At 31.2% G+C, this 14,449-nt stretch overlaps 1 protein-coding gene across 1 annotated transcript; it reads left to right on the top strand.

Moving 5' to 3' along the window:
- The first annotated feature begins 1,885 nt into the window (after positions 1 to 1,885).
- On the top strand, positions 1,886 to 10,865 carry LOC133203953 (ficolin-1-like). The gene is made up of 12 exons (XM_061339751.1): positions 1,886 to 1,904; positions 2,099 to 2,107; positions 2,684 to 2,769; positions 3,366 to 3,437; positions 4,016 to 4,136; positions 4,353 to 4,447; positions 4,734 to 4,802; positions 5,187 to 5,283; positions 6,239 to 6,381; positions 6,823 to 6,925; positions 7,530 to 7,694; positions 10,512 to 10,865. Exons 1-12 carry the CDS (start codon positions 1,886 to 1,888, stop codon positions 10,745 to 10,747), a joined length of 1,215 nt encoding a protein of 404 aa, XP_061195735.1. The 3' UTR covers positions 10,748 to 10,865.
- Positions 10,866 to 14,449: the final 3,584 nt, after the last annotated feature.

The following is a 14,449-nucleotide window of genomic DNA, read 5'->3' on the forward strand; positions in this document are numbered from 1 at the left end:
TCCATTGAAAATTGGTGTCTTCTGCAAGAAAACTTTATTGTTTTTCTTGAGCATGTAACACCTACTATTAGTGAATAAGTGTTTCTCATCATTTAAAATGTATTTCAAATGTACCCATGTTTCTATTTATGTAGAGATATATTCTAAATAGTTTCTTTACTATAAACGGCATCATGGTGTCATGTTCTTGTGAGAATTGTTTGTTTTTCTTTGTCTTTATAAGACTTAATATAGATTAAAAGGAGCTGAAAATCTCAATTTTTCAAAAATTTTACGACTGTTGTCATGACAACCAAGACACATACATGTAGCAACCAAATTTATTTCGTATATTTTTCCGGTGCCAAGTTGTAATAAAGGGCAAAATTTCATCAAAATCGGTAACCATAAGTGGCGAAGAAGTTAAGTGGTTAAATAGAGTAGCTCTCAATATATTTAAGCGTAATAAAACAGTAAGCACGAAAGGAAAGGTAACCCTAATATAAAATTCACAGATAACTGTTGTATAAAGAGTAGAAAAGTTAAACGTTTTGATGTTACTGACGTTCGGGAATTTTGTGATTTTAAATTTTCTAAAAGTTCTCTAGAGTTTTGAGAATTTGATTAAAACCACTCTAGAATTTCAAGTTTAATCGCGTAAAAGTACTTTAAGGTGAGATGTGAGCAGTTTAAAATACTTGTATAATATTTTCCTTTGTTCTTACAATTCTGCAACCTAGAAGTGATACACTGATTATGGATATTAACTGTATATTTGGCCTAATAGCAGCGTAAAAAATATTACATGTTTTCTTTTCTTTACAAAAGAGTAAGGAATTAAGTACCCAGTTTAATTTTAAACAACCAAAGTAATGTATTACAGGATTTTGAGAATTAAATGATATTTATAATAGGGACTTATATTTAAGATCATTATATAAAATGAGATGATTTTCAACACAAACTTGATCGCAAATGAGATGATTTAAAAAAAAAAAATCTTATTTCAAATAAAATTATTTTCAAAACAAACTTCAATCTTTTTACCTTTTTGTAATCTTTGTAGAGTTTTGAAAAAAATTTAAAAAATCATTTAAAGTTGTGTTTCATGAAAGTGTCAATTCTTTATTTATTTTTTTTTTTTTTATTAAATCGTTTTTCATTTTTACTCGTATTATTATTATTATTATTATTATTATTATTGTACCTTTGTATCTTTAAAGAACACTTCATCATATGTAAAATAAAAAAAAGGTATCTTTTTACGCATAAAAGGAGGATGTAACACATGTTTAACAACTGTTATTTTCATCTTTAATTATTGTCAAGGAGGTAATGACCTTGGCCTGATTAAATTACTAAAATAAAACAGTCAAATTTTATTTAATTGATATTGATTTCTCGAATCTGGGAAAAAAATCATTATAATTTATAATGTATTTAATTTTTTAAATACAATGTGTATGACAAGTATTCATCCTTAATGCTTTTGAATTCTTCTTGAGTCAAACAAAAATATCCATTAGTTGTAATGAAAACATGCATTTAGTAAAAACAAACTGTTATATCAAAACAATAACTCTGCATTTTCTGCTACAAATGAACTATAACAACAAACAAAAAAATCAAACAAACAAAAAAGTTAACAAAATGATAATGAAAAAAGCTAATTTCTGTCATTTTCATTTATTGGCATGCAGCAAATTAAAAATAGGGTTGGCTGAAGATTTTTTTTTATTTAATGATTATTCATTCTTAAAAATGATAATTTCATCAAAATGTCATCAAAATATGTCTGTACATCGTGTACTACAAACTTTGTTTCCAGTGTTGTATGTAGTATTCCTGTTTATCTGTTTATCTGAGTTGTGGATTATTGATAAGAGCAGTATATGTCATTTCGACAATGGCATTATTTTCCAGAGGTTGGTATTTTCCAGTTTTCAATATTAATTTCATGTATGCATGTTTGTTTGCGTAAAGGTCAAGGTTTCTATGATTAAACATTTTTTTAATTCTTAATTCTTCTTTAAACATACATATATTAATTAAAGTTATTTTTTTTATCTTCTAGCATTGAGTCTTCACCTTTTATCAACGGTCTGTACTTTAATTTTAGGTGTTGGAGGTAAGAGTCTTATTTTTGCACAACTATGAATGGAATTAGTTGCCCAATATTTTCATTTAATGGAGAGTTTAAGTCAGTTTTTTTTTAATTTGATTGAATCTTCATACAATTTTAACTTTATATTTGCTTCCTCTTAAAAGATACTTGTTAAGACTAATTTGATTTCAAATGTTTAGTGGGAAGTTATTTACTTCGTTAAAGCCATATATGGCGTATTTTTGATAAGTTCAGATAACCAAAATCAAAAAGTTCTTTCTATTTGTTTTATTACTTTATATAAAGATAGAATTCTACCGTAAGTACACAATTTAAATCCATCGCATTTCATAAATAAAAAGAATTTAAAACAAAAACCGATTTATTAATCAACTCCACATTTAAATATTAGACAAATTTAAAGTCAATTTAATTCTAGAAATGTGAGGCTATTCAAGTTCAAAATCGGTGAATATTTTAATTTGAATGTAAATAACATTTACATACATATCTACACTCAATCTCGTATCATTATTTTTTAGCTCAGATATGCCGTATATAGCTTTTAAACATGTTTTATATTGGATTCATCACTTTCAGCTGCGGAACCATTGTTCTGTTTAAGTTGTTCCTCGGTGATCTCCCCTCGTCATTGTCATAATATAAGGAAATGTGAAGAAGGACAGGTACTTTTTTAACACATCGATTATTAAAAGAAAAAGTAGTCTTTAGTCTTTTAAAAACTATTATAAAATGTTCAAATTAATAGCTGGCAAGAGTTTATATATATATATATATATATATATATATATATATATATATATATATATATATATATATATATATATATATATATATATATATGTATGTATGTATGTATGTATATATGTAAGTATGTGTGTGTCTACTGATATAAAATGTATAGGGTGAGATTTTGTATAATATAAAACAATCATCATTTTTTGTCGATTCATGCTAGTTTGTGTTGAAATAATTTCCAAAAAATCAAAGTACTTACATGGATTATATTGTATCTGTGTTGTAATGTTGTTCATTAAATGATTTATTTTCTACAGTTGTATATCTTGAGTTAGAAAAAATGATAGATAATTTTTCTTCTAACGGGAATTTTGCTATCGATATAAATTGAAAAGACAAATAATAGTTTAATATTTTGAAGTACGCACAATACACTGTTTTTTTTGTTGTTGTTTTTTTGTTGTTTTTTTTTTAAATTTTCACTGGTAACCAACTTTCAAATACCTTGTATCTGCTTTTGCAGGTGTGCTATACAGAAAAGTTTACAAATTATAATGGCGAAACACTGTACGATGTCGGCTGCCACACAATGAGTGTAAGTAATTTTTAAAAAATTTAAAATTATCCCCGTTTTATTTTATTTGAATTTTTTTTTAAATTCATTTATTTATTTTCTTATATTATAGGAAATGAATCTTGATTTTTTTCTATTTATCCCACCTGTGATGCTTCCTTCAAATATATTTTTTCATACGCATTTTTTAGGTAGTGAATTCCTATGGTTTTGGCAATTAATAAAAAACTTACACAGCTCAGTCACAAGGATTTCTGTTCAAATTTTTTTTAGAGTCCAACTTAATGTATTGTATTTGAGGCTTAGGAGTTTCACTGTCTCCTAGCAAGGAAAATTGCATGATCAGTTTCGACTTGATAAAGGAAGATTATTCAGATATTGGAAAACAAGTTTGAATTATTGAAAGATTCTCATTCCTAATTATAAGCATTTTATTGAACTTATAATTAAGTTTTGAGAAACAAAGAGAAGCATATTTTATTTTACCAAAAATGCTCTCTGGAGCAATAAAGCACAAAGAAGTACATGTACAAAGTATTACAATTTTATATATCTTTTTATTTGATATTCAAGCTTTTTAAATTAGCTCAGTGTTTCAGTATTGTAATTTAACCAACGCTGGTAGCAGTCTTCTTGATATTACGTCGAACACGCAAATAAAACAGTGTGTTGAATGCTGTGACGGCAATGCCTGCAATAGTCATGGATGTAAATCTAAGGGTAAGCATTGCAGTGAGAACAAAAATAATGCTCTTTGATACCAAAAAGTTTAAGTGTCTGTTTGCCGTTTCCTTTTATAATTTATTAAACGAACGTAGAAAATATTAAGTTAATCATATTGAATATACTGTTGATAAGATTAAATTCTAGAAAAAATGATAGTTAACAATTTTCAGGTAAAAAAACAATTACGGTGTACCTTTTATTCAAACACAGACTACCCTGCAACCAGAGGTCCAATATGTTTTAGTTGTCAACAAACAACTGATCCCTCTTTGTGTAGAACAATCAGAGTTTGCAACGAAGATGAGGTAGTTAGATGAAAAAAGATATAATTTCATAGTGCACTAAATAAATATATATATAAAAAATATAATGCATTGATATCTTAATTGGTTTTGACCTCATGGAGTATTAAAAAAATAATGTAATACAAACATGAATATATACATTACAGTTCATCAAAAATAACGTAAATTTACAAAAGTCTTTTAGAAAAAGATTAATACAAGTACATCTAACATTGTTTCAGATACAGCTTACAAAATTAGAACTATTAAGTATTCCTGGGTATATTTTACTTATTATACAACACAGGTATGTCACCTTCACGAAATTCACGAATTCGGCGAACGTTTTTTCTCTTCCATGTGTCTTCAAAGACAGGTACGTATTTCTTTTTTAACCATTTGATTAAACGTTTTAAATGATTTTCAACTTTTTAAATGATTTTAGCACCACTCTTTCTATCAAAGCAGAAATCTTTTAATCAATGAATTTCCTGATAAAGTATGAATGTTTCTTATTGCAGTGTGCATTTTCATAGCAACTAAACAATAGTAAATAATAATTGGTTTCGAAAACTTAAAGAATTAAAGATAAAATGATTCCATCTTTTCTCAGAAAAGACTCAATAAAGGTGCAAGGATACTCACTGTGACCCCATTGTTATGATCGAATAAAAGTTTGATTATTTTACTTAATTTTCCTGTCCTTATCTCAAATGCATGTGCAAGTTTTAAATTTTTATGGAGCTTTTTCTATTTTCAGATTTGTGATGCTTATAATCCTGGAAGTTTATTTGGTAGAAAACGATTTGTACATACGTGTTCAATGTGTTGTGGAACCGACCTCTGCAATCACAACTGTAAGATATTTGAAACTTGTCTTGGTTTTGTAGTTTACTAATTTTTATTTTTAGATTTAAATGAGTACGCGACTAAAATCCTGTGCTTATTTTATTTTCCAAAATAAAAATCAGTAAACGATAGATTCGTTTTACTGTCATTGCATTTTTACATTTTTGAATTTGGCTTCATTTAGCAAAAACAAATAACCATTCACGGTAGATCAGTCGGTAGAGCGCTCGCTCCGTGATCGGGAGGTCGTGAGTTCGAATCTCGGCCGCGACTGACCTAAGTCGATAAAAAATGGGTAGCAACTGTTCCTTCGCCATGCACTCGGCACTTTGAAGTGAAAGTTGCGGGTCCTTCGGATGAGACCTAAAAAACCGAGGTCCCGTGTCACGGCAGGCGTTGGCACGATAAAGATCCCTCACTGCTCAATGGCCCTGAGTGCCGAGTAAAAGTCAAAATTTGAAGCCCTTCACCGGTATATGATGACGTCTCTATATGAGTGAAAAATTCTCGAATGGGACGTAAAACAACATACAATCAATCAACCAATCAAAAACAAATAGACTGACTTTTAATGTTACATAAGCAATCCAATAAACATGTAGCTTTCATCTTTATCGGTAGAACCTTTTCCCAATAAAGATGGAAAATTCTAAATGAAAGTAGACTGTCTGAATTTGTGAATAATCAAGAATTAAAAATAAATAGCTCTAAAACATTATTTTATAGACGTTATTTTTAATACGACGCCAGTCATTGTTTTCAAGGCAGAGATTAGCGTTGAAATAAAATTAGTATGAATGAGAAAGTCGAAGATAACGAATAGTGATCATCCTTAAAAAAAAAATCTACACAAATCCGTGAACAGAGCATAAAACACGGACCCCCGGAAATTCCAGAGGTGGGATTTTTGAATGTTGAAATAATATTTTGTTAATTTTATTTTTTTTTTTTCTCTTTTAAAAGGTGGACGTCTTCCAATTGACTGTTTGGATATCTATAAAAACGGTCAACGAATAACTGGTGTATACAAGATATACCCTTCCAAGGACTTTAATAAGCCTGTTCAAGTAAAATGTAATATGGATATACAAGGAGGAGGTTGGACGGTAAATGGCGTCATTTAAAAGTAAAAATTTAATCAATATCAGTTCTAGAGCTGGTAGAAAAATAAAATCTTATTGCTTTGAGATTGTCTACAAGAAGCTTTGCAGATATGCTAACAAAACAATTTTAGGACTAAGATATATTGAAGGACAAATCTATTAAAACATATCTTTATGTTTAAGCAGGCCAACGAAGATATCTTACCTTATAAGACTTCCTAATCTTAGACGACAAAATAGATAAATAGATAGTAGGAAATAAATATCGTGCAGGAGATTGATATTGAAGAAAAAAATAATTGCTCCTGTAACGCCAAAATAAGACGACTCTAATTCTTCTTTTGATTTTTTTATTATGATAAATAATTAAAACTATTGTAAACCTAAAAATAGGAAAATTTACAATTATTTGAATACATGTATTCTTCTCATTGATTTTCACAGACTATTCAGTTTAGGTCTCGGGACAACCCTCCTGTGGATTTCAAAGCAACATGGGATGAATACAAGAAAGGTTTTGGAGATGTTCAGGGAAACTATTGGTTGGGTAATAATGTTTTTTTTTATTTCGAAGTTTATTTTGAATATTATATTAATTTGTGAGAAAAAACCCTAACAGAAAAGCACAGAAAATGTAGTTTGCTATGGTAAAAAAAATGATTATTACGTTAAGTACTATAATACTTTGGTTTACTATAACACTGGTTTGATTCTATGACCATTTGCTATGAAACTTTCCTTTAGAATTTTTTAGAATTTAAAATCAGTAATAACTTAAGTTTCCAATTAATAATTTCAAACATAATCCTACACAGAATGTGGATCATTTTGGTCTAGAAGCTGTGAAATTTTTACTTGTCATACACTATCCATTTTATAAAGACAACTACGATGTTTGGAAATATTCATTCAGATATCTGAATTATGTATGCAAAGGGCGATGCCTACGAGAAACACCCTCTCTTCTACTGGTCACAAATATATGTACCTAATTATTACATGTAATCCAAAGCATTTACTGATGCATCGATGTTGAACCATTGTTGTACTGTAGCATAAAGGTGAAACAGTGAGTTCCTAGCATTTCTTAGAAAAAAAAAATTTCCAAAGTGATCGAAAAGAGAAAATCAAACAATTTATTTTGTCCACAGGAAACGATCTGATTCATCAACTGACCACAGTGTACAACAGTTCTCTGTATATAACGATGAAGAAGACGGATGGTCACGTGTATCATGCGCAATATTCATCCTTCTCAATCTCAAATGAGACCGATGGTTATCGTCTGTCGTTAGGAAAGTTTTCAGGAAACGTTTGTAAGTTTGGTTTTGCAGAAATATAAATTTTCTCCAAAAGCTTCAGACAGCAACCTGGAAAGAAAATTGTGTAAACTCAATTTCGTTAAATCAATTTAAATACTTGGCACTTGCTCTGTTTTTAGCTCACCTGAGCCGAAGGCTCAAGTGAGCTTTTCTATTCGAATAGGTCAGGCGTCCGTCTTCTTTCTTTCTGTTTGTCTTTTGTGTGCTGTCTTTCACCTTATCACACTCTCGGCTTCTTCTCCAGAACCACAAGGCCAATTTAAAAAAAAAAAAAAAACTTGTCACAAAGCAACCTTGGGTGAAGGAAATTTAAGTTTGTTCATAAAAAGGTTATTCCCTCTTTCAAGGGAATTTAATTAAGAATTCATGAAATTTGGTAGTATCTTCTAAAAATCTTCTTTTTAAGAACTACTGATCAAGAAAAGATGAAAGTTATTCATTATATACTGTACATTCAAGTTTCTTCATATCGATCATGACCCAGAGGGTAGTGCGGTGCCACAACAGAAGTCACAGTTTTAGAAAGGAATATATGTAGGAAATATCTTTTTTTAAAAACCTTCTTCTCAAGAACAGCTAAGTTTTTTATAGTCATATTAATACAGAAGCATCCTCAGGTAGTGTAGATTCAAGTTTGTTCAACCTATGTTCCAGGGGATAGGGCGGGGTCACGAAAGGGATCAATATTTTTACCAAAAATATACAATGTATAGAAAATATCTATAAAAATCTTCTCCTCAAGAAGAGCTAAGCCATTATTAGTCATATTAGTACAGAAACATACTCAGGTGCTGTAGATTCAATTTTATTCAAATCAGGACCCCCGAAGGTAGGGTGGGACAAAAGCAGGGGATCAAAGTTTTATAGTAGAAAAACATTTTTAAAAATCATGGGACCACATTGGGCAATCAAAGTTTTACAAAGGAATACAAAGGAAAATCTTTAAAAATAAAAAGAACAGCAAAACTATGATTAGTCATATTTATATTGAAGTAACAGAAGGTAGTGTATTCAATGTTCTGTTCATATTATGACCCCCTGGGGAAAGGTGGGGGCAATTATTTTTTATCAAATTTTTTACAAAAGTATCCCCTACTACCCAAACTCCGTCACCATAAGCGGTAAACATGTCAGGTTACTCTCTGAATTATTTTTTTGATTTGTTTCATGTTTGCTACACTCAGTAATGAACTTAAACATTGTTTTCAGAACTATCTAAAAAAATTCAGTTATTGGACTTATACAAAACTACTATAAATAGAACGCGCATCACATCCTTGTACATTACGTCCAATGAACCCTAACTCCGTCACCAGGGCCCTCTACAATATGTCAACGTACTAATTAGAATTTTTTTCCAGTTTAGTTTTTTCTCCCTTCATCTTAAACTTGTAAACATAGAAAATTAGCTTTGACGATTTAAAATTGTATTAAATTGCATTTTAGGAAAAGTATGAACAACAGAGAAAATAACGTTAATATAACGTATTTTATATGTAATAACATCATGCTACGTTATCTCCAACGTGTAGCGTATACGGGCAAATTGAAACGAAAAATAAAATATTTTTAGCAGTACTCAATATGGTATGTCATATTAATCCTTTGGCAAAGACCTTTATAAATATGACTGACATGTAAAAACGAGCATATTGACGCACTAGTCGGAGGTATCGATGGAATAGCGCATAAAGGAAAAAGTACTCACTGATTTCACATAAAATATGATAGATACAATAGATCATGTGTAACTGTTTTTATTTTTGACGCATTCTTGAACTTGACTGTAAAAATTTCTCGGCATTTGATTGTAGATTTTCAGCATGTAAAAAATGACGTCACAATCACACTCGTTTACAAACAGCGCGGAGTTTCCCGAAAGTGACGCAGTTAGGGTAGTGACGGAGTTAAGGTGTTTGGCGATATATGTAGAAAAAGGAATCTACTGATGAAGTACAGAAGGGCCATAGTTACTCAGGCGGACGTTGTTGTCCATGAGTCTCTTGTGTAAAGTGCTCCTAATTTTATAGATAAAAACCAAAATTGTCCAGTTAGAATATATCTGAGTCCGTTATTTTAAATTTTTTTTGACTTGGTTGAAGGAACATTTGGTTTTAAAAAAATTGATGAATATCTACAGATTACACTGTTTCGACGAATTCTCCGGCTATCAATGTCGCCAATCTGTATTTTTATAAAAGGAGATGGCTGTACAAGGCATGCAGAATGCCTATTGCTTCAGAAATATAAAAATCATATTCAATTTGTGTTTGTGATATGACCCTTGACTAAATGGACCAAGTATTTCTCGGAAAGATGCGAATGTTGTGTCATAAAAGTGTATTTTTAAGGTATAGTGGGTCTTTGTTTTATTGATTTTGTTAACCAAAAAATGCATATATTTACACAAACTTTGAGGATTAACTTTCAAAAAATGGGGCAAAGACCCACTCATATCGAAAAATTGTGTGATAGTATGAGAATAAAGGACTTCTATGTCACTGTTAATATTTTAATAATATACATATATACAGGCACATAAATGAAGATAAATTATATTAGAATGTTCTTTTTGTGAAGTTCTGACGGGATTTAAAAGCATCAAATATAAAATTTGCAGAATGTCTGGGGAATTTACATAAGATATGTAAAAAAAAAAAATGAAATTTCAAATATATTTTTCATAAATATGATTCTTTTTATCATTAAAATTCTGAAATTTTTAACAGCTCTTTTTGGGTCCACTCGCAAAATTAAATGGGCATACTCAATTAATCAACCACTGAGCCGCATAAGTAATTATTTCCACAGTACATGATGAATTCCGAGACCATACTGTGGTAGACAAAGAATTTTATACATTTGATCACGACAATGCTGCTAAATGCTCGGCCCAATGTGGCTCCGGGTGGTGGTACCAATCATGTACAACTACCAATCTAAATGCTCCATTCTCGGGAATCCATCGGGACTCAGTGTGGTACAACACAATACATAACGGAGGAGAGCTCATGCGGTCGTCCATGTTGATAAAAAGATTAGAATAATGTAAAGTTATTATAAAATGCCACTTCTATATTTATTCCAATAATAATAAAGGATCATGATAAAGGTTTATCATTATGTACATGTACTAGTAGGATTTGGATTGATGTTTGCAGTGGTGACGACTATGTTTTAAACAAAATGTTCTATTATTTCAAAGTGTTTGACACGGAGGACATTAAAAGACAATTAATTCTAGTTGTTTTGTTGTAAGTCATCAATATCAGTAGAATTGGTATTCCACACAATCGCTGAAAAACTTACAAATTGGCTTGTGGATTCAGCTTCAAAATTTAGATTTATAAAATTCATCGTTAATCATATTTTGTCGGCATTTGCACTGCTTCTCGTCCGCTTTTCTACATGTAAGTACACGCTAAATGATGAAAACATATGCGCAAAAGCAGTACAACGCTAATCAGGTAAAAAAAAGGAAAATTTGGACAATTTTTTTTGCACATTTATAGTGTGCTCTTAAGACATATCGTAAATTTTATGGTCGTTGTAATGACCTTGTTAGCGAATATGACCTATCATTGGATCGTATTTTGGCTGATTTGTTTTAGTCAATTGTTAGGCCTTTAATTTTATACTGAATTTGACTACAAAATGTTCCATCTTCCTAATCAATACATAGACTTACCGCGGGTGTGACCGGTCCACAGGGAATGCTTACTCCTCTTGGGCACCTTATCCCACCCGGAATTTCCAGGGGTCGGTGTTTAATGCCCTCTTTAAAGATTTGCATGCCGTATTGTTTATAGATTTTTGAGATCGATCATTTTTCTTATTCTTCAACATTTTTTACTTGACTAGAAGACTTACGTCTTCACGTTCGACAAATATTTTTTCTTCTTTTTCGAGAAAACCAAAAGCAGTGTCTATTCAAAACAAGTTAGGTATATAAAGTGTCTTAATGTTTGAGACGTTTTGTAACTGCTCAATGGCCCTGAGTGCCGAGTATAGGTATAAATTTGCATCCCTCCACCAGCAAGTGGCGGCCTCTGCATATGAGTGAAAATTTCTCGAGAGGGACGTTAAACAAATAATCAAACAAACATGCAGTTTTCTTGATCACACTCATCAACTGTACTTTGATTTGGTGTTTTACGTCAGGTTTTATCCATTGCATTCCTTTATGATTCATCGACAGATCTGATTGAGCGCTTGAACCATTTCCAACATCACTGCTACTAAAACACAACACAGCCACTGTCAATTGTTAAGAAAACTCATTGTCTACACTCTCAATTAGAAAAATGTCATCTTTATTCCCGTCAGCAACCACGGCACAATAATCCCAGCTAACAATATCTTCTTGCGTCAGATTTGTTTCTGTGCCCCTTTCATATACTATACCAATATTTTCTAGATTGTTGTCTCTATATACGTTGGCTATAGTTGTTTTTCCATCATCTCTTCTAAAGGAAACGTCACACTCCACTTTGACTTTTCCTTAATTTAAACAATTGCCAAATCGATCGCAAGATTTGTCTTTAATTGTAAAGACACATATTCCAATTTCTAACTCTTCAGCACTTGTATTTGTATACATAGAGGATATTCAATGTTTTGTTGTTGGATACGGAATTTATTTCACTAGTGAGAAAGGATTTTTTTCATATTTTCACGAGTGGGACCACTGCGAAGTATGAAGAGACGGGAACATTTTTGGGTATTCATTAGGGTGGGACAATCATGCTTTAATGTAAATCCATTATAGCATTGTAGTAATTTTGAATAATATATTTCATTATACAGAGTGATCTGGTTCCTCAAGTGTTGAACTTTATAATTCAATGCATATTAGAGGTACTGCAACCAAAAATCACAAGGAATAAAACCTTAAGATTTTGCAAAATGTTTTACATGAAGTTTTTAGTGCAATTAAAAATTAAAGACGATTGGAGGGAATGATGTAAATTTAATTCAAATCACGAATTCAAGATTATTGTTGTAAATTTTGAAGAAAAAAAAAATTATAGCAAATATGGTAAGGAATTTAATACAATGAAGCGCATTAAAGTGGTAAAATTTCCCGTTTAAATGGAACGTTCTGAGCTTTCTTTAGAATGTTGATTGTCATAAAATGACACTTGACGTCTATTTCTTTAGAAAGGAAAAACAACGGTCAAATCATCTCAAATGGTTCATTCGAATACCCTAGAACAGTATACACTTATCCACTGGTGGTGAGTAGGATAGCTCTTTTATCAAACCCGCGACAGGAACTATTCCCCGAGGGCTTGTCCGAGGGGAATAGTTCCTGTCAAGGGTTTGATGAAAGAGCTATCCCTCTCACAACCAGTGTATAAGCGTTTTATTATACTGATGTATATCATAATTTCTAAGGGTTGAATTACCTGATACTACAGTTTCATAGGCAAAACATGAAAACTTCAACAGAATATTTGTAAAAGTTTTGAGCAAGTATTTGGAGTAAGATTATAACACTGCAAGAATGAGCTGAAATCCTGATGACGTCACAATGCTACTGAAGTCGTGAATATATCATCAGTCTACAGATTGATTACAGGAGATCAAAATTGGAGGCAAAAATTGCATGAACATTTTCCAAGAGATGGGTAGCATTTATTATACTTCTGTTAAAATGTTTCTTATATAAAGTTAAGAAGGTAAAATAACTATTTTTCTATAGTCTGAAAATTTCACGTCTAACAAAGCTATACCCCGGGGTATAGTTTGTGCTATCCACCCCTCGGAAAACTTTCATTCAATTTTTGCCGCCAGCTTTGATTTCCTGCGATAAATCTGTAGACTGATGATTTCATTATGACTTCAGTAGCATTGTGACGTCATCAGGATTTCAGCTTATGCTTGCAGGGTTATCTTACTCTAAATACTTCCTCAAAACTTTTATAATTATTCTTTTGAACTTTTCATGTTTTGCCTATGACACTGTAGTATCAGCCGTAATCCAACCCTCAGAAATTATAATTTACATCAGTATAATAAAACGCTTATCCACTGGCTTTGAGTGGGATAGCACTTTCATCAAACCCTTGACAGGAACTAAAGCCCTCGGGGAATAGTCCCTGTCGCGGGTTTGATAAAAGAGCTATCCCACTCACAGCCAGTGGATAAGTGTGTACTATACCCCGGGGTACAGCTTTGCTATGTGTGGAAATTTTCTGACTATAAAAGATAGTAATTTTACCTTCTTTACTTTATATAGGAAACATTTTAACAGAAGTGTAATAAATCTAGATATTCAATAAATAGCCAATCAATGCACCGAGTAAACGCTTGTTCGACCGATACATGACGTAACTTTAGTAAACAAATTCATAATTATGTACATATTCGTTGCGATACGTGTTTTACAGAAACGAAGTCTCTAACTCTTCTAACTTTATAAAATCTCCATTTCAGTGTAACTCATATGTTGCTAGTCGCAGAAAGTGGGGTGTCCTAAAGCATTACGACGAATATTTCAAGAAATGGGCGTGTCATTATGTAGCAATTGACGTTCGATAAGAAACATCCAAACTTTTCACTAAAACGAAAAATTTTACCACTTTAATGCGCTTCATTGTGGCTGCTTTTTTAAAAGTATGAAGACGCCTTAGTGGCCGAGATGAGTTTTTTCTGTTTTATTTAAACAGCTAAGATGCTTTTGTATACTTTATTATTTTTTGAGTACAATGTTCAATATTTCAGATGGTTCATTTTATTTGCAGGCT

Source organism: Saccostrea echinata, unplaced genomic scaffold (genome assembly GCF_033153115.1).
Source record: "Saccostrea echinata isolate AGI-Se365-2 ecotype Australia unplaced genomic scaffold, CSIRO_AGI_Sech_v1 ptg000002l, whole genome shotgun sequence".
NCBI classification, from domain to species: Eukaryota; Metazoa; Mollusca; class Bivalvia; order Ostreida; family Ostreidae; genus Saccostrea; species Saccostrea echinata.

Bases quoted from the DNA above. Each gene is read 5' to 3' on its own strand.
- LOC133203953 (XM_061339751.1), top strand. The intron at 4,137-4,352 runs GTAAGCATTGCA...ATTCAAACACAG, and splicing joins TCATGGATGTAAATCTAAGG to ACTACCCTGCAACCAGAGGT. The intron at 6,926-7,529 runs GTAATAATGTTT...TTTTGTCCACAG, and splicing joins TCAGGGAAACTATTGGTTGG to GAAACGATCTGATTCATCAA.